The sequence below is a fragment of the Archocentrus centrarchus genome, chromosome 14 (assembly GCF_007364275.1).
Source record: "Archocentrus centrarchus isolate MPI-CPG fArcCen1 chromosome 14, fArcCen1, whole genome shotgun sequence".
Lineage (NCBI taxonomy): Eukaryota > Metazoa > Chordata > Actinopteri > Cichliformes > Cichlidae > Archocentrus > Archocentrus centrarchus.
Window position 1 is genome coordinate 29,191,145 of NC_044359.1, and position 26,607 is coordinate 29,217,751.

General features: G+C 39.7%; 1 protein-coding gene across 1 annotated transcript in view; it reads right to left on the bottom strand.

Moving 5' to 3' along the window:
- Positions 1 to 322: 322 nt before the first annotated feature.
- The window catches only part of pcdh1a (protocadherin 1a), an 83,795-nt gene continuing 57,510 nt past the window's right edge, over positions 323 to 26,607 (bottom strand). Inside the window, exons 3-4 of the mRNA XM_030747262.1 lie at positions 19,375 to 19,594; positions 323 to 1,853 (exon numbers count right to left, since the gene is read on the bottom strand). Of these exons, the coding sequence (XP_030603122.1) occupies positions 1,483 to 1,853; positions 19,375 to 19,594 (591 nt within the window). The 3' untranslated portion in view covers positions 323 to 1,482. The remainder of the gene's footprint in view (positions 1,854 to 19,374; positions 19,595 to 26,607) is intronic.

Consider the following 26,607-nt stretch of genomic DNA (forward strand, 5'->3'; position numbering starts at 1 on the left):
TCAATAGCCAGAGGAGGATAAATGCCTAATAACTTATTAAGCATGTTGTCCTCAATACAAGGAAATATATAATTAACAGGGAGTTGCAGCAAAATCGAGTCTTACTGTCTATGTTTAAGCTCAACGACTTACTGTATCTGCAGGTATTAATTACTGAAATGACTGAAATATTTATTTCGGCCATTATTTTTGGAATCCATCATGTCAGGCCCACATGGTTAATTCACTGACTTCACTGTGTATCGAATTCACCTCTGAGAAAGTATGTATCTAGTGAGAGCTGATAATTAACACGGGAGGGGGGGGGGGGGGGGGGGGGGGTCTTATAGAGCACCTATTTCAGTTTACATCATATTCACGTTCAATAAGCACTCTGTCTCTCTAGTGTCTCTCGACACTCAAGCGCCCTTTCCTGTAAATAATTCCTTAGGCATTCATTAGATCAACACAAGTCCGTAAACACTGTGAGGGGAAAGGACTCCGAGTTTTAGAAAAGTGAACTGCGAGTTACACGGAGAGCTCATTGGATTGTCACAACAGAGAAGAGCTTTCTCAACTGATCCACTTGTATTTTGTCATCAGCCGAGTAAAAAGCCAATCAGAATGTGTCTCGTGAGTGCTCTGCGTTTGGTCATTGTGACTCTGGGGTACTGTGGCCAAGTCAACCGTTTTCATGATGAACGATAGGTCACAGTGCTGCGAGTCAGTGGGACATAATGTCAGTTTAAATGCTGCCACACAGCTCTCTCCACCAAGTGGAAGAGCTCTACAGGGAGCAGAGGTAAAGGCCATTCTACTATGATTAGGGGTCGAAGGGGGTGTGTGTGTGATTGTGTGAAGCGGATAAATGCCTTCCACAATATTGAGCTCCACTCCGGGAGATGGTTTTTAATCAAGTTTAAACAGCAGCATAAAGAAAAGCTTAAATATGCTAAAATTCTGAGGCATTTTTTTCAGCTTATGCCAGACAAAAATATATCTAGTACACACCGTTCAAATGTATTTACAGCACTGTACATTAAGATAGACCATTTCATTTGATTGTTAGTCAAAAGTGTTATGCCTTCTGATATGGCCTGATTGAATGTCTATTAAATTATATGTAGTAATGGCACAAGAGCACTGATCACGACTTTCAAATTCAAGAGACCACTTCACAGAATGGAACTTGGCTAACTACAATAATGATTAGTTTCAATCTGCATTTCCTATTCATCTGTCTGAATTGTATCCCATCAAGATTTCCAATAAATAAATGAGTGAGTGAATCGATTAACTTTGTGGAATCACTCATAAATATGCCAATAAATTAATAATTTAAGGAGAAAATGACAAAAACTAGTGTTCATGCCAGTGATTGAATGAGTCACAGCCTATTGTTAATTTCAAATTGGGCATTGGCTTTGAACAGCCTGTTTCTCCTTCTCAAGGGTAGGGGGGTGTATTTTCCTTAATTGCGTATTGATCAGATGAATATGTTCCTCACAGGTAAATTTCTCTTTTTGGAGTGTGAGCAGAAGGAGAGGTGGGTGGAAACTCAGAGGCTACACTCAGGGGCATCTCCTCTAAGGGGCAGTCCTGATTGGCGTCATGACCACTGTTGGAATAGGCACTGCGGGAGGGTGGAAGGCGCGGCCGATGCTCCTCACCACCCAGCCTGGCGTTCCCATTAGCCAGGCGTCCCAGGCTCCCTCTCTCCTGGTAAGGCACGAAGGTGGAGAGTTTCGGGGGGTTCCTGGTCTTGCGTACAGGGGAGGGATGCCCAGGCATCCAGCAGGCGTCTGAGTGGCCCAGTTCGCTGCACTCGGTTGTGCAGTTTCCAGTCATTGCCACATCAGGGAGGGAGCGGATATCTGTGGGCAGGAGAGAGCAAACAGCACCATCAGAGAGAGCTTCACAGCGACAAACACTGGAACAATTTTCATTTAAAAAAAAAAGTTGTAAAAAGGCATTTATGAACAGAAATGGTGTCATTTGAAACACCCCATGAAACCCACCCCCCTCCTTGAGATCTTTGCAGCTGTTGCTAAGCAGTAAGCAGCAGTTGCTATGTAGCTGTTGCTATGCACTGTGTAATGAGCACTACTGTGTGTGTAGCCCACGAGCTGATGTGATACATTCAAGAGGCGGCATGCTGTGTCTATGTCATCTAGAAGTATCCAACAGCAGTTTGTCTGCTATGTTTGTAATATATCATCATGTTGTTAACATGTTCAACAGCAGTGTGTTAATTTCTATTACTTGTAATTTGCATGCTGTAACTGGCGCTCCAAGCATGTGTCGACATGAACAAAAACTAAAATAAAATAAATACGACAAGAATGGACATAATTCAACAGCCACGCATACTAGAGAAGTACAGTGTTTGGTTACAGAGAGAATAGCTGGATCCCTTTGGGCAAAACCATTGCTGAATGAGTTATTGATTGACAGTCCTGAAATGAGTTTCCCTGCCCTTGATTCGCATCAATTTTTTATTCAGCTGTTCCTAATTAAATAAATGGGTCCATGACCCAGTGACCTCGTTTTAATGTGGAAGCTCTGAACTCTTCCAAAATAAGTTTGCTACAGCTATCTGACATGTTTCCCACATGTCTGCAAAAGCGACAAAGAACCCATTTATTTATTCATCACTAAAGCTCAGCTGGCAGGGAGTAGACCGGTTAAGCAGGCCACCTGTTGACAAACTAAACATACAGCCCATATTAAATTGAAATACCACTCAATTTATCTTTGTTATCCCTTCAGACTCACTCTGAGACAGCCAGATCAATGTCTGAAGAGCAGACAGCTGAGATCCGTGCGCGTGCAATGTCGCTGACATGTAAAGTTTTGATTGCTGTGATAAATGCATTATTGTAAATGCCACAATACTGACCACACCATCAAACAAGACATCCGTCATGAGAGCTCTGTCTTGTTTTTGTGGGTACAGGACAGTGTGTGAATAAGAGGAAATGTTCTCGCAGAGAAAGCAGAAAGCCCGGCGCTGAAAGATGCTGGTGCATGTCAATGATGTAACCACAAGAGCTGACGTATTAGAGGCAGTGGTAAAGAGTTCACAGCTAACAGAGAAAATGCCAGCTTGACTGTAAGCCTGCGAGACACACCATCAGTATTGTACTCATGACCAGTGGCGAGATAATTATCTCACAAAATGCCAGATCTCTGAGGCTGCGAAAACCGCATCTGGTTCAACAAGACTTCAGTCAATCAAAAGCTAAAGTGGGAAGAAGAGTGTGTGTTAAAAATGTTAAAAGCTCTGATGTTTAAGAGAAATTAATGTGTGTTGTTTAGCTTAATTCATTGTCCTTACTGGTGTCTAAAATATTCATTTCCCATGGGTAATCCATATGCAATTGCCTCTTTCTTTATTAAAATAATAATAATAGGGCAACGAAGAACGCATAGCTTCATCTGTTGTTGCAGTTAATCTCATTGTTCCTGTAATCCTAAACAGCTAGATGTTTAGGCTATTTAATACATTCACTTCACAACTGAGCAATGTTCTTACTCATGCTTAATTATATCAATATGCTTAAGTGGCAAATTTATCTATTTGTTTAGTAGGTCAATGTCAGTGAACTAATATTCCTTTTCAAATGAATGAACCACACTTTTATGGTTTATTAAGAACAAGGAAAGTGAATTTGGAGCCAAGAGAAACGACGGGGAACCGAGAAAAGAGTGCGAGCGTGCACGCGTCAGTGTGCGCGTGTTTATTGCCTCATGCAAGATGACTGGAGTTTCATTTTCTCAGTTCCGCTAAGAGCATTGTCTGTATGCATCACTGCAGCGAAATGGACCCTTACTACAAAAAGATGTTCATGGGAGGAGAGCTGGAGAGAGGGTTGAGGGGTACGCTTCTAAGCACAAGCACAGTCGTGTAGGAATCTACCCCAAAAGGATTTCACACTTGATTAAAACCTCTCCACAGCTTCCAGGAGGTTTATGCCACACCATGAGGCCTCACGTTAAAATCGGCAAAGCTCTCCATCTACGAATCACTGCACAGGAGAACCAAAAAAAAGAGACTTGACTGTACAGGTTTCTGAAAGACTTCACATGCCACAACTGGGCATGTTTCTTATAAATTAGACATTGCCATTATGTGTATGCATGTAGGACAGCAAACTCACAGTTAGCTCCTGAAATTCACAAAAGTCCTATTTGCGTATTTAATTTATGATTTCTCTTTGAACTGATTCACTCATACAAAAAAAAAAAAAAAGAAAAAGGGAGATAAAAGCCGTATAAGGGAACAGTGAACACTGCGACATCTTCACTCACTGTCAGGTTGGTAATTGACTTCAGGTTGACTGCATTTTATTTTTGATTTTTTATTTAGAAAATATAATGTGGACTTATTTAATGAAATGCCAACTAAAAGTAAACATGTAATGTGAAATGATGCCGTGCACCACTGACAGGAATTAGCGCACATTCAGAACCACGCTCATCATCATCAAGGGCCAGAAAATCAGCAGTGACAGCTAAATACACGACTAGCTTGCCAAAGTCTGCCATTTTCCTCCGACGGTGCCAAAGTACATATCACACGTCATTAAGTGAGAACATACAGCAGATACTCTAATGCCAGATATTTTAGTAGGCCATTACCTTGACTGTTAGTGCTTTATCTAAATTTCATATGGTTTTATTTATAATCTAGCTTTAACATACAAGCTGTTCTTAATACACAATTTCAGAAATGGCAGGGGTATTTTCAACTTCAACTTGCTGCGTTGCTACATGCTGTCATTAGCACTCCGCAGCGCGTGTCACTTGCAGCCACCCGTGTCGGCTCAAAACAGTTTTTAACGTGGCAATAATAATGGATTAGTTATTGTGCAGTGATGACAGAATGTTATGATGGGGTGTCTCATTTGTAAAAGCACAAATTTTTACATTTGCTTCTACTGACCTTTCTGTCACACTCAGATCTGTTTTCACAAAAAAAAAAAAAAATCAATATTGGTAATTAGACTTTTGTGTCCGCCTTTTGCTGTGGCCATTAGCCATCTGTAGCTGTACTACAGTTCGCTTACAGTGTGGCATGAAAACTGTCCACTCTGTGCATCAAAACAGACTCCCACACTTGGCTGAAATGATGATTGTTTGAATATTTGGTGGACACAATGAGGCAAATGGGTCAACCACAGGTTGAAGGAGCAGCCAAAGGCACAGTGGGAAAATAGGTATTTTCTCACCCACTCAACCCTGTTTTCTGCTGTACCTATACCTGAAATAAATCTGCTCACAGTCTGGAACAAACCCTTTAGAGTTTATAGTCGTGTATGTCATGGATGGCGAGCCAAGGTGGACAATGGAGAAGAGATGAGCACACCACAGCACTATTATGCCAGTGGCTGAAACAGGCTGACTGGATTTAGAGAGCTCGCGATTTGGTTTTGAAGAGCAGTGACTCAATGACATTGCTTCCTTTCTGCACAGCAGAATCCTTTTCCTCTAGACTCACAGATAGATTGCACTTGTAGCTTTCTCCTTTTATAGTGGGTCAGTCCCATCTGCTTGCTCAAAGCTATATCATGGAAAAGAAAAACAGTAATTTCTACCTTCTCCCACCTTCAGAACCACATCAGCAACTTGCAGTGAACCTTAGCCAAGCTTCTAAAAGCACCTCGACTGCAGTAACACAACATGCACTCCACAGTGCAGTTACAGAGTGGGGGTACACACAGAGCTTAACCCCCTGGCTGACAGATACATGTGATGGGTGGGTTTGCATGCTGCTTGCATCAGGGTGCCAGTGGGAGGTGTTGAGTGTCTGAGGCAGGCTTCCTCATCGTCTGATCCCCTGCCCACGGGTATGGGGGAAGCTGCCTCTTCCTGAGATTTCACACTGCTCCTCTCTGTTTGATTGCAAATGCTGCCTCTCCCCACCGGCTGCTTTCCAGCGTACGCACCAGACCGCTATGATCGATGGTGAACAAATATGAGAGACCTACAGCTCGTGAAGGGATAACAGGAAAAAAAAAAAAAACAGCTACCATCTTTTGGGAGTGTGTGAGAGATATTAATGGTATATTTGTGGTACCTGTGAACAGTTTATGAGGTAAATGACTACAGAAGTTCCAACAAACAGAAGGAAAAAGAAGAAATGTCCCAGATCTGAGCAGACGCTGGCATGTGAGGTGGCTATCGCTATAATAACTGAGTGTGAATATATAGTGTGGCTGTCTTCCTCTGTGAAGAAAAACAAAAAACAAAAAAAAAACAAAACAGGATTTTGTATTTCTTTAGCTATGACATGTCAAGCCTTGTTATTCAAGTGCACTCAGGAAGCACAGTAAGCAGAAGCTACCAAAAACATTTTTCTCTCCAGAGTACATTTTTAAAGGGCTGAAACTTGCTACAAGTGCACAAACATAGTGTTGACATGCACATTTTCCTTGCTCATTGTATTGGAATCCAAAAGAACAATAACAGAGTTTGTAACCTCAGACACACACTTTCACATCTCACAAGCATAACTAGAATGTGTAGGCTTGTAAGCTTTGTCACCTCAGCTACACAGAAGGTGATGTGTGAGATAAAGCCCGGTAAAGCCTGTTGTTATAATACGGTGGTGGTACTCTAAAGAGGATGTACATTTCTTAAAGAATAGTATTTATGGACTATATACTTGCCTTCTTAAACAAGCTCTACTTTCAAGCCCGATGTAAGTTTTTTTTTTTTTTTTTTCCTTTTAATGAAAACCACAAAGAAAATTTTGTCTGTCTGATCTCTTAATGGTTGACGAGGTTAATCACTTCTCAAACTGATCTACAGAAAGCGATAGCAGGATAAGAATGCGTATTGAGTTTTAAAACGTGTGTCAAAACCTCCTTCAAAGACTCAGTAAGATCTGAATTCTCAGCTTCCCGAGCAGGCCAGCCTCTTGCTGACAGAGGCTGATGAGTGGACATGTCGGCCAGCGGCACGTCAGGAAGATACGCTGTAGATGGTTCATTGGGTGATGGTACACCTCCTGTCAGTTCTCTCGCCATCCACCATTTTGTCTTAGAGTTCCTTTATTTGAAAACTGCCTTTTGTGCCACTGCATCTGACAAAGCCTTAGCACCTGCTGACAGATCACGCTATGCACCAGCTCCTCCAATTGAGAAGTTGATATGCGGTGTGATATGTCAACCAATACTAAGGCTTTGTCAAACTGTGACACATACGCACGGCGTCTTTAGATAAAATAGAATCAAAACAGCGGTGAAAGGCTGGGGGTAAAGGGTACGATATAGTGATGCACTTTGTCTTGTGAGTGATATAATTGTTTCTTCTGTTAGTGCACAAATATGTGTTTGAAATATGTGTGTAAAGGACAGCTTCATGCTTCTGCTGACAGCTGTATGTTTGGCTTGCTGGCCAATTACAAACTGGAAATTGGAGCCTGAACCTTGACAGCCAAGTATTGATCTGGAACATCTGGGGCCTGCGCTAAGAAGTAAGTTCAACTTATCTGGCTTCACTAAACTTAAACTATTGCATTCCTCTAACCAGCAAGAAGGTCACCAAAGTGAGGACAGTGGAAAATTTGCCTAAGCTCAAAATATAATTTGCAGTTATAGTCAAATTGATTTTAAATAAATAAACACGATTTGTAGATTTAGTGTGCACTGTTACTTAATCAGTGTGTCCACAGTCTCTACAAAGAGGTTGCAGAAAGTGGGTCTTCGTAAACTGCCAGGTTTGTGTCTCTGCGTTATCCCTGTGATATACTTTTTATTTAGCCCTAGGTTAGCTAATGTTTCACAACAACTTGTTTATCAATTATGACAGGTAGGGAGGCACCAACAATAAAAGGCCTCTTTGTTTAAATTATTGTGCTTCATACTGTAACACTGTGCACATTATTTATACAAGTTATTCATTCAGAAATGCATGTTTACTTTATAGTAAACAGCCAACACACTGACAATAGGTCACTATAACAATATATACCCTACATTTTGCCACCGTTTTGCTGCTTACATCTTTCTTTTTTCCACTCTGTCTGCTGATGACTGATGGGCACTGGTCTAGGAGTCACTACAGATTTTTTTTTTTTTTCTCAAAGGGTGAGTAGACGTACTTGTAAATCTTATATGAAGCCAACAAGCAGCCTACAATGCTTAGTTTTCTCTTTTTAAGGATTATGTCATTACACAAAACCCCTCAGAACAATAAAATGAAAGTATTAAGGGACAGGTTGAGCCAATCAAAATTTAGGAAATTGCAGGCCAACACATCAAACCTGGAACATGAGTTCTTCTAGTCACGGTGACACCATTTATACTATTTTCTAAGTAAACTGATTGCCCTGCAGCTGCCGGTTGTACATCACTTATCTCGTAAGCTGCTTCACTGGTAGTTAGATAGTTACCATAAGTTCCCATGTCAGAGTGCCCTGGTACATATGAAGTGAGGTGATGTAACAATATACGGAATGGAAACACCCCAAAATACAAAGCAGGCCTCCAGATAATCTCCTGATTAATTTGCATTAAGACATTAAGCCATTTGCAGCACATTATGTATTTACTCTTTACTCGGGATGTTTTATACTAATAAAAATCTACCTGTATCTCTTTTATTAAAGCAGTCAGCTTGGAATTTATAAACAGTATTACGCTATATGCTGTATTCACTCTCATTCATTCAGCGAGAGCTTCAGGGACAGAGTTCAGTGTTCACATTGAGTTTGATTTGCATTAGTTAGACATCAGTGATCTACTGTAAATCTAGAAATTTGCATATGTTCTTCAGGCCAGTATAGGTATTTTATTAATGCTGCTCATTTAAATCTTTACTGTGGGCTGTGCCGCACTTGATGAAGGATGTAATGCTAAGCAGGGAGACACTGATTGGAATTAAAATATCAACTTTTACAACTTCTTTTTTTTAATGTGTTAAATACAACAGTAAACACAGTAAATATAATATAAAGGGACATCGTGAATTATTTGTCAATGTCAATTTACGGCACAAGAACGTGAATTTAAATAAGAATTAAATTGATTGCATAAACATTTTAGCTTCATAGGTTTTTTTGGCAGTGCTTTTTGCAGCCTTATAATATATTTATACTTGTATAATTATATTTAGGCCCACTCTGCTTCTTCCAGTCTGTGTTTCTCTTACCCCTGAAACAGGAAGCCTCAAATTCACTTTATGATTTAATTAGAGATACTGCTAGAGATGCAGACAAAATCCCTGTGGTGTGGGCTTGTGACTGAATGCTCAATATGTTCCCCCCACCCCGTACAACTATATAACATTGTGATTATCATCAGCGTGTAAAAACTACATTTCAACTTAATAACCTGATCAGCTGCTATCCTTTCCGCTCCTACGTGTCTGTCTGAAGTCTGTTACTGGAGCAGATTAATTAAAAAAACAAAAACAAAAAACCCCCCACAAAAACAAGAAAATATGGTTTAATGATTGGTGACAGTGCTGAGGTTGGAAGAGAAGATGAAGCAGAGAAATCTGAACACCAAAAATACCTTTTTTTTTTTGTGAAGTTTACGGTTGGGAAATATTGTCATGATAATTAAACAGAGCGTTTCATCACCCAGGCCATTCTCTGATTACTGTGTGACATTTACTTGAAGAGTCACTTGTCTATTCCTGTCTCATACCCAAACGTTCTTTCTTCCTCTTGTCTGAATGTCTCTTTCTTGGTCCCTGGCTTTGAAGCTTTCCTTCCCTGCTTTAGGCCCTTTCTATGGCCCCTTTCAGAATGGCAGCACTCCATGGCCTCATACTAGCAGGTAGAAGATGTTTCATCTTGTAAAAGCTGAAAAGAAAATCTAAACATTCAGTCCCCAGCCTGCTAATGTTTGTTGAATTCAAGTTCCAAAAAGCACAATATACTTAATAAATATTAATGGTCTGGTTTTCAAAAGACACCAAAAAAATGTGGGTGCATTGGAAACTTTATATTTTTTCCATCAATAAGAAAATCAAAGTCTTCCTTACATGTGATGTCCATGTCTAATTATCAAAGAGGAATTATTTTCTTCTCAGGATTTTCCCCTGGAGTATATTCCTATGCAGAACTTTCATGCTCACTATCTTCCACTCATTTATCTTATTGACATGCAACACGGATGTATTCCATAATCCAATTGTTGTTCTTCCTCACCTTTTGATCGAGATGTTATCTCTTCACTAATTCTGCCTTTGATCTCCGCAGTCTGCGATGTGAGACATGGTTAACATGGGAGAGCTAACATTAGCTGCTAATTAGCCTATACCTGCACAGGGGTTTGAATGAAAAATAGGAATGATAAACAGACTTTCAGAGAGTGCATCTCCTCTGCAGTGACATATTTTTAGTGGGTTCCAGAAACTTGCCTATGGGCATGCTTTATGATGACTTTTAACATCTGATGCTACATCGTATCCTCTAATGGCCAGGCTTAGATGTATATCAGAGTCTCATGTCATCTCCATGTATTGAAGGCCAAATGCGTGTATCGGCAGTGATATAAATAGATAACTGATTAAAGCTAATACGCAAAGATTTAAATAATACATTCACAGGAGGTACATAATTTTCACCACCTGTATGGACAAACATTGGCATAATCTCACAAAATCCAATCTTTAGAATTGCGTAAACTGCCCATGTGGCTGATAAATAATGACCCAGGAGAGGCAAAGCTTTATTTGACTATTTACTGTAGATAGAGAGTTGCTGCATGACTGACAATTCTCTGGAAAGTCAGCATACTAACGCAGTCAGATGGAAAGCTCTGTTACCGCAATGCTCTGAACAATACAGCTATGTGTTTGGAGCAGGACAATTCAAATTTGTAACTTGGTGGAATATGAAAATTGCCTTTTGTGTAGCAGAAATGCTACCGGAACAGAACAGCGGCAACCTCCCAGTGCTTCTCCACCCATCTATCCTCATCGCCAGACGATAGTTTTTTCCAACAAGGCTTTGATTAGGGAAAGAGGGGGAAAAAAATATCACATGGACTCAAAAACATGATTGAATATATAATTATTAAGGGAAAATGGAAATTTCAGTCTTTAAATATGGACTTAAAGGGAAGCGCAAAACACAGAAGGCAGCAGGGGGTCATCAAGCTTTTAAGACCAGCTTGATTTCTCCCTCTCCTGTTGTTCCATACTGATCTGTTACATTCAGCTGCCACTGTTTGATTGACTTTTCAAAAGCTTTGCTTTGGTGAGGAATGGTCAACTTTGATGTTTTTTATTTTTTATTTTTTCACATTACTGAAAAAAAATCATCCAACACACTAACAAAATTAACCTAATATTTGCACATTTAAAAAACAGGAGTACTTGTCTGGCATGTATTTTGGTTATTTGAATTAAACCTTCACTTAAGTACCATCTTATATATTAAAGGCACTTTAAAGAAGTGGTATAAATGTTTTAGCAGCTTAAAAATGTCATAAATGGCCAGGGCATACAGTTCATTAGTAGGTAATAAAATGAAAATTTAATGCACTGATGGGCAAATTGGGTCATGTACACAGCAGTCGTCTGGGTCTGTCTGTGACCCTGGGTGTGCGTGGCATACAGCCTCTGTTTGGCTAAAACATGCTGACTTTTAGTGTTATATTTTAACTACCATGTAATCATGGTTAGTGGTACGCTGGATTAGGGCAATCAAGTGCCATGGTAATAAAAATAACAAAGTGGGAAATCAATATGTGAAGGGAAAAAATACCAAAGGCACAACAAGAGTAAATATCTGAAGGTTTTTCTTTCATTAAAGTGTCTTCTCTGGCCATCTGTTTTCTCAGGGCCTGTGGCGGCTGTATGTTTGATGGCTACCTCATCTCCAGGCTAGATACTGTTTCAGTAGACAGCTCATCAAGATGAGTGACAAGTTTTGGGGCCTTGCACATGGCATGACCATCCAAGGGGAAGTTACCCAAAGGGAAATTTAACAAAAAAAAAAAAAAAAGATATAATTTCTAAAAGTAAAAAGAGCTTGCATGAAGACCTGCAGTACACGTCTTGGTTACAGCTCTGAAGTTGGCAACGAGCAAATATCAGTCACAACTAAACAGTGGAGTCGATACACGCTCTAAAATGCATGGTGAGACCAAGCTGCGTAATCATGCAATATTCTCTCAAAATTACTATACCTTTACCTTGAAACAAAGACTATTTAAGGAAAGCTAGCTACGTAATGTAGCTTTAAACTGAGTTTTGAAAGGCAAAGATTTCAAGAATTGATTAAATAATCACTGAGATGCATCACTGATCCAAACCTGTGCCAGACCCCTGCAAATATTCTGATGATTTAGTTCAATATGGCAGCAAAATGTCAGTTATGTTACCTTAAATGCATAACTGTAACATATTTGGCCATGAAGATAAGCAAGACTAATTCAGATCATTTTATTTAGCTTAAGGCATGTATACTATTGACCGCCTGATATACCATGTTAACACAAAACTGCAAATTAAGAATTGATTCTTTCACCAGAGAGAGAAAAGAGAGAGAGAGAGAGAGAAATGTACTGTTCCTTTTCATTTTGTGTTCAGAGGACAGTTTCAGTTTCACTGGATGCAGGCCTCATTGAGTTTGTATGGTCCCTGAACTGTAGTGAATTCTGCGATATCTGTGAGAAAGCCTTAAAGCGAGAGTGGCTCTGTCCCTGTGAGACTCACTGGAAATAAGGAAATGCATGTCAGACCCATACAGTACAATTCAAGTCCCTCAAGTGCCATCCATCATTGAAGGGCAGAACACTAGTTAGAGGGAGGTTCAGCGGCTCTCGGTCCCCATCATACTATGATGGAAAGATGACCCCCGGGCTTACTCTGATGCCGGCCTGAGCTGCCCAACCAACTGAGGTTGAAGTGGAACTGGCCCCTAGCCAGCATCTCCTCCCCCAGTGCACAGCACTCTACCTGCTTTATGAATCACATCTGGGGTGAGAGTGGGTAAGACCCAGTGAGAGCAACAGAGTTCTACCACCACTTTCTATTTTTGCCTCCGTAGCTATCCCTAAAGTTTAAACTCAAGGTCCTCTGGACCTGCCAGTGGACGCTCAGCTAAAAAGAGGATCTCTTATAGACACCAAGCTAATTAAGTAAACTTTCTTTATGTGTCTTTATAAACTTGTAGTTTTAAGCACAAATTTACACACACATCACCACCTCCGAACCTGCTGCTTCAGCACACTGCTGCCCAGACTCACTGGCATGGCAAGAGTAGGCAGCGTGCTATCCAATTTTTGCCTAAGTACAGAGAGCTATCCACTTTTGTTAGAGTAATACATGAGCACATCTAAAGCTTAGGGATAGTGGCTTAGACATACTGGCTCACTCATTCATTTTACAAGCTTAGTGCTAAAACCGGACAATTTCAGTGGCGGCATGGTGTAAAAAGCACTATTTATGGAACCTAATGTGTGCTTATATGCATGTACTTTCCTTTCAGCACATAATTCTGAACACTCATCTGGGTTTTCAGCCATGTTATATACATGTGGATAAGAGTTGAGTGGCTTGTGTAAATCATACTGAGGAGGACTAGGGATCTGTCCCTATGAAATACTCCCAAAAAACCCCCCCTCACACTAATTCTCAAATCTTTTGCTATCCTCCCTTTTTTTAAAAAAATTATTTACAAAACATGTTGCATTTTTTTTATTAGCAATTCAACAATCTCCAATCATTTTACAAATAAAATAAAAACAGAGACAAGTATTAAAACTGTAAGAACTAAAGCCCAAATAAATTCCAGGTTCCAAAAAAAACATGTTATTATAAGTGATGTTACCACAGCCTTCCAGTCAGCTGGACACAGTGATGAAACTGCAGAGAAACCACTTTTATGTGTAAAAGAAGGTAGTCTGAAATCAAATGCAAGGGCTTGATTTATTGGGATAATGGGACTTCTGTTCGGGTTCCATCTATTTCACATGTGGCTGCAATCTCTGGCACACAATAAGTCAGTTCACTCTAAGAGACAATAAGCCAACTCTGTACTTTGCTACAGTTAATGGTCTGAGATGTAATAACATGTCCCTTCTGTCACAAAGCCCCTTTCAAAGGTCTGCAGTCATTTGACAAATAGTGTAATATGTGTGGCCAAAGTTTGGGATGAGAGCGTGGGTCTCATTGTTAGTGATCACACAAGCGAAAGCACATTTTCATTTTCAAATTGGGCAAAGGAAAATCTAGACACATTAAAAACTGTGACTGTGTTGACACATCATCAGTGCCATTTTGGATCCAGCTGTATTGTTCCATGAAGTCATTTGTAAAAGGCCTATAGTTTACCATTGTCCATGGTGTCAAAGCCATATCCAGGTTATTGAGTTTAATTCTGCTCCAGTTAGGCTCTTCCAGTGACCTATTTGCTCTGAAATAAAACTACAAACAATCGGGGGGTAACAAACAGCAGCAGCTGATGTGAGCAGAGTGTAATGCGTGTGCTAGAATGAGCTCTGGATTATAAGTGTATTACTCATGACAACATGCCTCAGGGGACCACTTGTAAGGCCTTTTTTTTCTGCAGAAGCCTCCACAAAACTGCCAGTCCCATGACCTGTCCCTTCTGTGGGTGGTGGCAGTTCCAACAGTGGCTGGCATAGGCCACAGTGCTGTTGTGGGCTGGCATAGTCTAGTCCACTCAATAGTATAAACAGGCAGAGACACTGACAAGGCACAATGACATCTGTTGGAAGAAACCCACACCCTTGCATCAGCATGCTATACTGGCACCCAGGCAGGAGCCCAAGCAGGCACTCGTAGGACAAACAGGCCCAATTATTCCATCTTTCAGTCAGTCTTTCTTTGCGTCTTTATTTGTTAAATAATTTCCTCATGCTTTGTACTCAGAAAAAAAAAAAAATGAGTAAATGACAGGAACCTTACAGTGGTGCTCTATGTGATAGTGATATGGCAGGAAAGGAAAGCCCCATGACAGGAGTTCAAAAGGAACAAATATATGACGCTTTATGCATTATCTGTGAGATCTAAGGCAGGGAAAATCAGTCAGCTAGAACCTTATTATCATGCAAATGCCATTTTTTCCCATTTTAGCGCAACCTTCTCAATAGCCCATACGGCAGAGAGTCCGCACAGAGGAAGACACGGGGAGACCTCATGCTGGGCAAGTGGCCACATCAAAATTTCTCCATCTGTGGTCAGTTGGGTTTGTGTGTATATGTGTGTGCATGCTAGTACCTGTCTTCAATCCACCTATGTCAGCGCTAGCCCTTGTATCACAGCCAAGATCCCTAACCACTGATCCCTGGAAGAGTGATTATTGTCTAGGCTGGACTGAACATGACGAGACTGCTGGTCAAACCGGTGTCCTAAGAGGGGGGGGGGGGGGGGGGTAGTGGGTCCTGGGATTTATTATAAGGGGGGTTTGGGACAGTTGGAGGTTATTTATGTTTTGTATTATGCGACTCCAGTTGAAAGCTGAGGCTCAGAATACATTCATTTGGTTGAGCTAATGTACAAAAACAGCCTTTGTTATTTTTTTCCTTATAAAATATGAGTGATTGAAAACAACTGATTAGAAAAAATTTAAATTAAATCGAGTGAACTCAGGATTAAAGATGATTGAAGTTGCCTGATGCCATCTTGTGTGATTCACAGTTTTTTGATATTGATGTCTGTTTGTTTATCAAATCCTGAAAATGATGCATTTTCTTTTTGAGCCAATCAGTAATTAATACTGTAAATCACTCTGACATTGCCACTAATCAAAGTCTAAGCAGCGGTGTCTGATATACAGCGGATGGACAGATGGGACAGACAGAGACCAGTCGTCGGTCTCTCTGTGATTCCACTGTGGATGACAAATCATGCATCTTGACAGCAACCAGACATACAAGATAAGCAGTTTTCATGCTGTCTGAAGCAATCAATTTAAATGGAATTACAGAGCTCAGTGATTATGATGAGAGTCTATTAAAGTAAAATAGCACTGTAATCAAAATGATTTAGAGATTTAGAGTGTGATGCAACACCCTCCACTGCAAACAAATACATGCATGTACTGTATTCAGGTGCAATACGCACACCCACCCATACCCCAGCATGAGCACATGCATCCAACGGACAAACATTTCTGATTAGATTAACAGTTGAGCAATGTGCATGATACACCGTGAACATAAGAGTGGAAAATACACATGGGGAAACTGAAATGGAGTGCACTCTAAAACAGCCGGAAGACAAGAATTAGAAAAAGTGGGAGGAGGGAGCAGCTGCTCGGGCGAAGGGAAAAAAAAAAAAAAAAAGAAAAGAAACCCCAAAAATTAATTTCTGCAGATCAGGCAGCATAGATGTCATACAGCAGAAATTTTTATTACTGTAGTTTGAATAAACTCTTAATACCAAAGCCAAGAATCATAACAGAATATGTTTATGCCCACTTGAGTGAAGCTGCTACACACTACACACACACTTTTCCTTTGAGCTACCCAGTCCACTAAACCAAGGTCATATTACTTTAGTCTGCTAGACTCTTAACAGACTGAAAAAACAAAACAAAAACATTTTGTTCAACTTTCAAAGGGCTTTGGATTGCATGTACTGAGACTTACCTGCTTAATAATGTTGGGGAGCATTAAAAATTTTTCTTCTTATAAAGCACTGCATCACTGTGCTGTTATGTTGACAATTTAACTCTTGCCATTTTGCTATATGCAGATGATATCTCACTACTGTCTGAGGCTGATTTAGGGAATGTGTTAAATCTGTTTAAGTTAAATTATATACTTAAGGAAGAAAAATGTATTTAAGGAAACAAAAAATTGACTTTTAGACTGCAACATGGGAATATACGTGCAGATTAAAGTGCTTGGAGGTTTAGCTTGGAAATCATTAGAGTCGGGTGTCAATAGGATAGAAAGGTGTGAAGATCTTGGGTATTTCACTTATTTACAACATGATGATACATGTGTCAGCACCATATTAAATTATGCTTTAGTGATTTGGGGATTAAAAAGAATCTGCTTAAAATCAACATGTCTTGTTAACTGGCAAGCGTTTAATCAATCAATCAATAAAAAGCACACTAATTATAGATAAAATAAAATGCTAATATATTTAACTAATAAATTGTTTACCACCTTGATAGTAGTATTAACATTAATAGCAATAAGCACAATAATAATTTTCCCTATGTGCATTTGTATAAGTGATAAAAATGTTGTAATAACGGCTTAATACAAGAAAGAAAAGCCCGATGAGAATCAGAATTTCACTGAATCCCAAAACTAAAGTGGATTTTGAACTACACAGTCTCTGAAAATGTAGATGTGCCAGTGTCAAAGTTCAACTTGTATAACAAAACACACATCCATGTCGATATTTCCCAAGCCTAGTGATGCAAAGGCTGACAGTCTGGGGTTCATATATTGCGTTTTATCCAACTTAAATGGAATGACACATCGTGCTCACCTCCCCATTTTTTGCCTGTCAGTCATCTTTACTGCAATGACTAAAGCTCTGCACCAGTACAACCTGTCACTCTGTCACTCAAATGCTTAAAAAAGACTTCATGTCACCATTCAGGTGAAGCTTGGGAGGAATTCCTCTGTCTCATTTGATTTTTCTGTCTAATCTTTCATTTTATGTAGGCTCCCTGTTATCTCCCTGGAGTGGGAATCACATTTTAATTAGGTCTTTCCTTGGTTAGCGGTTCATCTTTGCATCTCCCTGTCCTATGTGTTTATCCTGTGGGCTTTGCCATCTTGTCAGAGACTCTCAGTCCCTACACCCTGTCACAATCTAACATCTTCCCCATCTTGTGCCACCTTTTGATTCTTTAACTGCTCCATCTCCACTTGGAATCTTGCTCCCTTGCTGCTGAGAACAAAGACAGCCCTTTCTCACAAAGACATGTGTTCTGCAGATGGTAAAAATGCAATGAAGAGCCACAACAATATAAAGAAGAAAACACACATATTCCATAACACAGTTACACAGACAAGATAGAAATACACTAGTTAACTGCTCCTGACTAGGCTGCATTTGAACTGACTTAATCTGTCTATGAAATAAGGCGTCTACTAAACTCAGACCTCTATAGTGGCAGATGGAAGTGCAATATTTGCCACACTTATCCACTTGTGCACACCCACCGCCACCACTCCAGTCTACAATTCTGGTGTCACTAATTGACACAAACATTTGCAACAGAGATGAATAAACTAACTAATGTGACCCAACACAAACTGAGCCGATGCATCACAATGCAAGATGCTTTACTAAAAATGGAACTTTGTCATCTGCTGTTTTCAGGTGACAGTGACACATTTTAGCCTTTGATCCTGCAATGTTTTGTAACTTGGGAGTGCTTGAGACTGAAATAGTCTTTTTTTTTTTTTTTTCTCTCTCTTCACTTAATCTTTTTCCACCCATGATGTATACTTGCACTGACAAAAGATGCATCCGGGTCTGTTTCACTCACAGTGCGACGCCTTAACTGTCAGTGTTGATCAGCAATTCATCAAGTCCTCAATGATGCATTTGCCATTTATGGGGCAGTTAAAGTTTTACCTTTAAAATTCATATGCTATCAAAGTGCAGCCCTGCCATGCTTTTGAAATAAAATTTAAAAAAAAAAGAAGAAAACTTATAATCTACAAATATAAGCAGAAGGGTGAGATGTTTGAGGTGAAAAGTGAAATATCACAATTTACAAGTGCATAGACCAGAGAGCAGTGCAATACAAAATACTACATTAATTGGAAATGCACCATACGTATCACTTATCATAGACAGGTAATGGATTATGTTTGGCAGCTTAAGGCAGCAAAATTGTTATTATAATGCAGCACAGTTCATAGACTTGGCCTTTTTTTTTTTTTTAGATGGACCTATGCTGAGACCATCAGTGTTCAGCTGGTGGATTGATTATTAAACCTAGAAATTATGCCACCTGCACACCTTAGCTGCTGTGTAACTTGTGTCCAACTAGGGGCAAGGAACTGCTATGAGTAAACATAGTGTAGTCTGCACAGATGTCATGGTTCAGATTTATTTAGAGGGCAAATGCTTCATTAGTTGGGCTTTTTAATTAGCACACTTGTGAGAGAGGGTCATTAAGGATGCCTGACAGAGGACCTGCTGATGAGGGGGATGGAGACACTGCTTACTCCAGTCTCGGTACCCCACACACACACCCACACAAGCACAGATCTGCTCAAAAACCAATAACATTTCCACACGGTCATCAACAACCACAGCGAGTCAACGTCAAGCGTGCCTCAACGTTTTCAGGCTGAAATGGCCGGGGAGGGCAAACAAATCTTCTACATAATTTATGCCTCAACTAAAGCCTGTTAGAGTCATCTACATTTAAATACATATTCATGAAGAACATGCCAGAATAAAGGGGGCTTGTCAATGTACCATTTTCTGGGTGTTCAGTCTCTCCAATACTGCCATCTGGAGTAGTTCTCTCATAGTGGTCCTCAGGCAGGGTCAGGGGTCCGATGCGAGGACCAGACGATGACTTGCTGCTCGGAGTCTCAGATTCCTCCAGGCCGCTGTCATAGTAGCTGTGCTGAGAGGCATCCTGCAGGTCCTGCACAGGGTTGGTGGTGGAAAAGGTCACTCGCCGATGGGGATGCTAAAAAACAGAGAAAACAAATGAATTTGTTCAGTGTAAAGATACTTTTTTTTTCTCCCCCCCCACACCACTCTTTTCCTTTTGGTCTATATTTCCCACTGTGGTTGCACAGTTACTTTCACAGCTTAAAACTCACCCATTTGGTATTGCTCCCTGAATTTTGCTGGCCGTATAAAGTTCACTAATCAAAAGTCAGAAAACAGTATTAAATATTAAACACCTTTAAATATTAAATAGTTTTTTGGCCTATTATTATTCTGAAGATTGTATAGGTTAGAATTATATGAAAGGAGTGAGGATGGACTTCAATAATAAGCAACAGAAAACTATCACAGTACTCTATAGTAGATTAGTAGATGATTCAATACTGAATCTAGGCATGCACTTAATATTCTGTCTATATAAATGATGATTGAAATTAGTTTGTGACTGCAGCAAAGGTCTGGGTGGCTGCATGGTGAAGAGGTGAAGTGTGCCTGCAAATGCCTTTTATTTTTCTTTTAAACAAAGCATCCTTGAATGCTGATTATCGATCCAGAGTGCGAACAGTCCAAGTTTGCATTTACTTATTTCCCACTGACATGAATGCAAACACTTTGAACAAGCATTACAGGGTGTCACAGAAACTGTAACTGCGATAAGCATTATTATTACTGTCACTGTCATTATTAGTCAGACAAAAGTTTCATTCTCTAAATCTGCCACTGCCAAATGAATTCTGATGGCAATGATTGGTACACTAATCAGTAGCCCCAGTGAGCTACTTTCTATCTCCATATTTTAATATTTCTCTTTTCCCCAGCATTTGATGTTTAACTGAGTGGAAAGCTAGACAATATTTCCACAATTTCACTAAAAAGGAATCCAAAGAAGCTCAGAATAAGGCTAACAAAAAAGGGCACTGGAAATAAAGTTTGTGACAGGGATCATTTTGCCCGCATTAGAATATTTCATTAAATTTGCTTTCAGTGTTTTATGCTGATAAGATTTTATGAAAGATTGTAAAAGTAAATGAATGAATGAAAATACTGATAGCTTGAAGAGGAGCAGAGCAACAAATGATAAATCATTTGAGATCACACCCTTTATCAAATTGAATGGCTTGTAAATAGAGTTAGGAGACCATTAAATTTCCTCTTCCAAAGATCAGTTTACTAATGGCTACCTACCCGCCGATCCCCAACGGAAAGATGACTCCTTGCAGTGCACATGCAATCTTCCCCCACCCCCACAAACGAGCACCTCTCGTAAAAGTCAGGAAAGCACTGATACAGCAGAACAGGCCTGCCTCTGCTGCACGAGTCAGCCCCGATCAATACCACAGGACTGCGCTTTCTACCATTCAACCACTTTTCTGGCAAACAAATCCATGCCAGAAATCATTTGAACCATCAGCTTTTAGTATGTACACACCAGATACTGAGAAATGCTTTTAGAGCTTAGGTAAGTGCCATCAACAGCGTGTTAGTGGGCTCCAAAATGTTTCCAGAAAACTGTTCATCTCTCCATCCTCCCAACCCATCATATTTTTTTTTCTCAGTGCACTGATGCATCTCTTGGACTTTTATCTAAATAATGATTATTTGAGTTCTGTGGTGCCTCGTGTTTTTTTTTTTTCCCTTTTCTTTTCAGATATGGTGTAAACAAATGAGGAACGAGGGAGTTGTGTCTCTCTCTGTGTGTGTGTGTGGGGGGGTGTTTTCTATTAATGTGCTCTTTGATTGTAGATTGACAAAAAAAAAATTTACCTTAAAAATGTGCACACAAGCCATGTTTGAAATGAATCATGCAGCGCAAGAATACACTGTTTATTATACTCAAGAAGAATTTTACATTTGCATCAGCTGATCTAATTCAGTTCTGAAAATATTATTAGTATGAATCATGAAAATAGGCCATACTGTACAAACATACACAAATTCTTAAAGGCGCTCCATCACCCTGGGCGCTAAAGATTTTTACTGTCACTTCTATGGTATTTTAGAAACATGCTCTTTACACATCTGACTGGACTAAATAAACTATATAGTCCAGTGGTGCATTCTTAAAATACGATTGGTCATCTCTTAGGCTCCTCATACGTTTAAATGTGTGGGGGCGTTTAGTTGTTCAAATATGGATTCTTGCTTAAACTTCTCCTCAAGGCATCACTCCAGAGAGTCAGCATGTTTCCTGAGTATGATAACCAGCAAAGACTGCAGAGATGGGAAATAGATTCTCCTTTTAGTCAGAACAAAAATCCTTTGCCAGGCCTTGGGGGCTGCAGGGATGCGGCAAGACGGAAGGAAGGGGCGGCTGAGCAGGAGTGGGGAGTTGGTCAGGCAGACACGGACGGCGCTTTGGCTAGAGGGGACAAGCAGAAGGATTAGATTCGGGGAGACTGGAGGCGGGAGAGTGGGATTGTTTGTGCATTGTTGTAGGAGAAAGAAGCTACAGGGCTGAGAATGAGGGAGGGGACATTTATGATGACATCTAGAATTCATAACCCTATTTAGATTTGGCTAAAATGGCCTTGTTTATAATAATGCAGTCCCAAAGCAGATGGAAAGATATTCTGTCTTTACAAGAGGAGCAAGATGCATTTTTACATAGTAAAACAGCAATCTTCCTCTACTTAGCCCCCACCCCCACCCCCACCCCAGTCTTTGTCAGACTGTCACAGAATAATTTCAAGCTGAACATGGTTATAACTGAAAGTGCGTACTTATTACTGATCACTAGAAAGAGGAGTTGCTAGTTAGATAGAGATGTTATTTCTTAATTTCTTTACATTTTGCTGACATGATCATGGCACACTCTCGTGAAAGAAGGCACTCTTGCGTGTGCTTTCTTAAACAGACGATTCAGTTATACATTTATACAGCGCTCCTTTGCAAATACCTTAGTAACAAAGAACTTTGTGATAAATACATAACAGATTAATAGCCTTTTCAGTGTATATGTGACCTGAATGTAATGTCTTGGAGACATAGCAGCCACTGTTCATCTCTGCACATGGTTGGTACTACATAGAGGTCCACAGGTAAAATGACTGTAAATAGCATCATGTAATGGGCAGGTAATATACCTGGGTGGCCTGCTTAACAACAGCGTATGTATGTGATATGAGGCTAACTTTTAACATCTGAATTTTTCTGAAAACATACATGTAAAGATGCCAAATACAAAAGAACTGTCACATAAAAGAACAAAAATCTATTTTGAAAAGTCTTTTGATGTGCTTGTGTATGAAGCTCTTATGCAAGTCGGAGCCTGTCATTTTAAATTAACTATCTATTGATGTTATAAAAGAAAGTAATGAGCACCACACCTTCTCTTCATCTCATCCTTTCATTGATTTGTAGAAGCAACCCATATAACATGTGGGGAATAAATCTATTAAGTTGAACTGCAAGGACTGCACTTTCATCTAGATAAAACATATCAGATAACAAATCAACCGAATAAGACAACATTAGGAGATAACTTGCCTGAAACAAGAACTGGTTATGGTTGAATTGATAAGGAGTGAAATAGTCTGGAGCAGATAATCGCAAGTGATGATCTGTGTGAGTTAAATCTTGAGTGTGAGGTTAAGGGAAAGGAAGCCTGCTGGTCTGAACCGAAGAGTGCATTTTAGGTTATGCTGAAACTGGCAGCCCATATTAAATTTTTTTGCACACTGAGATATGAGAACAAATATTTCATTTTTCAAATCAGATTCAAACCAAATTCCCAAGCGGGTTGATATCTGATTTAAAAGCTGGCTTTCAAACCATCCTTTTACATCACTTTCTATTTGACACATAAGCGGTGACGTCACACCCAGAGAGCTGCTAGCTCGGTGCGACTGTCACTAATGTTTTCTGGTGTGATAGAAGACTTGTGCACTGTGACTAGATATTGCTAAAGTGTGAAGAGTGAGAGAATACATCTCCATTATTCACCCAGTGTGTGGCATGCTGTTTTGTGTCTGCATTGGAAAAAAATGCACCACCAGTTTGTGAATGTACTTGCGCCTATGTCGTTTCCATAGCAACTGACGCAGATGGGTTGTCGTCAATGGTTATATTGGAATAGTGTGAACTGTTTGTCTCAACCATTGGTTTTGAGATTACAAAAAAAAAAAAAAAAAAAAATAATGAATTTTCTTGCAGCTTGAATGAAAGAATAGAAAGACATTCTGGTGGTGCACAGCTGTGATTTATCAAAAAGGATAGCATTTTAGAGCATCTCTAATGTTGATTTGCACTACTGTTCCCTGGTGGGTTCCCTGGTGGGACCTCAGACCCCAATACTGCTGTGCTCTTGCGCTGGAGGTCTCAGTTCATTGTAAATGCCCTGGGGCTACCCAACACCACGTTGTCGGTTGCCCTGTCATTCAGCCAAGCGTTCCCGAGCGCAGTGCGCAGGGATGGAACTGCTGGTGCTTATGCAGATGGGAAAGTTTTCCCGTGTTTTCAGACACTTTTTAAGCAAACTCCCAGAAGAATCTCAGGTGAGGTACACTGAGTTTTTGAATGCCCATCTGCTCCTAAGTTTGTATTTGTGTTTCAATTCATCTACGAGTGAACATATGGTGATCAAGCTGTTGACTGAATTGTATGTACTTCAAAACTTATACAGTTAGGGCTGTGCAATATGACTATATGACTATCTATACTGGATGATGAAATCCTTCATTTTATACTATGCGCTATTGTGTATTTCATTGTGTCACAAAATACTTTACAGCAATGTATTTTCATCCTTTGGATGACAGTTTGCTGTCTTACACAGCACCACATGGATGCAGGAGGAAACATGAATACCAGCATGGTGATTGATGATGAGGTAGAACAGGAGCAGGACAAGGACCAGCCGAGGGAACTTGAGGATGAACCTAAACGAGGGGCTACCATGGATGTAGTTTGGTTACAAAAATCTGATACCAACCAGAAAACTTTTTTTTTTGCCAGTCATGACAGCAGGCTCAAACACTACAAACCTCTACTACCCCCTACGTGCAAGAACCGTGTGAAAGAGTACAGAGACGGTTTAGGAATAAGCACAAAAGAACAGTCAGGTGCTCAAAACAAACCCTAGAGTCAAACATTAGAATTTAAACATTAAACATTTGCTATTTTATAGAGCAATGATTTATGTTGGGCATGTAATTATCTGCTTTAGAAAACTGTTTAATTTTTTTAAACAGTAACATTTTAAAATTCTAAATTAAACATTTGCCCAGAAGTTCTAAATAAAAGGAGGAAAATGATCACACATGAATGTGTACCATTCATTTTTGAGTATATAGTTTCAAAAGTAAAAAAAGAAATATATATGAAATAACCACATGGAAAGGTCTATTTCCATGGTCTATTTCTAATAATTCACTGAACTTATAGAAAATGTACTATATCATGATGTATTGTTATCAGAATATGGCACAACTTATATTTGGATATGAGATTTTGATCATAACACATAACCCTATATACAGTGTAGAGGCTTGTTTACATGCTCATAAAGTACATTTAACAAATACAACAATACCAGATTCATCCATCAATTTTCTTCCACTTATCCAGTTCAGGGTCATGTGGAGCCTAATCCAGCTATTAACGGGCAAAAGGCAGGGTACATCTTGGACAGTTAGCTAATCTGTTGCAGGGCTCACACAGTGAGACAGGCAACCATTCAGTGCCATATTCATACCTACGGCCAATTTAGAATCCCCATTTAACAAACCTATGCTTGATTTTGGACTGCAGAAGGAAGCTGGAGTATCAGAAAGAACCCACACAAGGATGGAGAGAACATGCTCCACACAGCCTGGATTTGAACCCAGGACAGCAAGAAGGCAACAGCCCCCAACAACCACCATGCTGCCCCAACTATACTGGGTGATGTGATTATTATCATCCATCCATCCATGCATCTTTGCATCCATCCATCCATCTGTCCATCCATCCATCCGTCCGTCCGTCCATCTCCTTCCACTTATCCTTTTCAGGGTTGCAGGAGGGCTGGAGCCTATCCCTGCTGCCATAGAGTGAGAGGCAAGGTACACTCTGGACAGGTTGCCATAGTAGATGAGACTCTGGTGGTTTAAGGCATCCATAATTTCTTATCAATTGTAACAAATGTACATTTAATATTTAACCTAAGACTTGCCTCTAGAGTAAGCATTTAATCTAAGACACATCAAACTCTGAATCTGAAAAGTGATTTAAAATGATGCCAACCATGCCACTCTGCATCTGACTGCATCTCCATGTGTACACTAGTAGCTTGCTAAAACCTATCTGGCTCATAATCAGTTATTGTCTTTTCCAATTAATTTATCCTAAAATAATCCCTTTAAATCAGTCTACTTTTCATTTGATCTCAGTGATGAATAACAATTTGTGCTAAATCAGTGTAGAATAGTAAAAATAGATATGCCAAATGCAGAAAAAAATAATCAAAATATGCCACTATTTCACTACTACAATGTAACAATGCTAAAAAAAAAAAAAAAAGAAAAGTTAAATCTCTTCTTGCCCTTCAAGTCCAATGGATAACGCTGTATTTGTCACAGTTAGTTTGATGCCAAATGTTTTTATTTAAATTTTTTATTACACAGTGGTATTGTTCTAGCTGAGTCACTGCGGTCAGAGAAACATGCTGAATATTCAGAATTTCACTTGGAGGAGCAAAGCACAACAAGAGCCCAAGTTTCATAACTTTGAACGAGACACATGAATGGCAATAATAATGAACTAAACACAATCATTACTGGATAATAGCATCTTGGGTGCAACTTGAAAGTGGAAAATATAGCTTTTGGAAAGATAATTAGGGAACAAAAAGAGGCTCTTGTAATAAAAGTAAATAGGAGACTTCAGGAGATAAAGAACATAGACTGTGTTTCACAAAAAGACAGGTGGAGAGAAAAAAAAGAAGATGTTGTTTAGTTTACTGTGGAATACTTTTAACCAGCTATGAGGCCAAACAGCAATAGTATACTCTACTGGAATACTCTCAACTTTTCAAGTTGTAGTAAACCTATG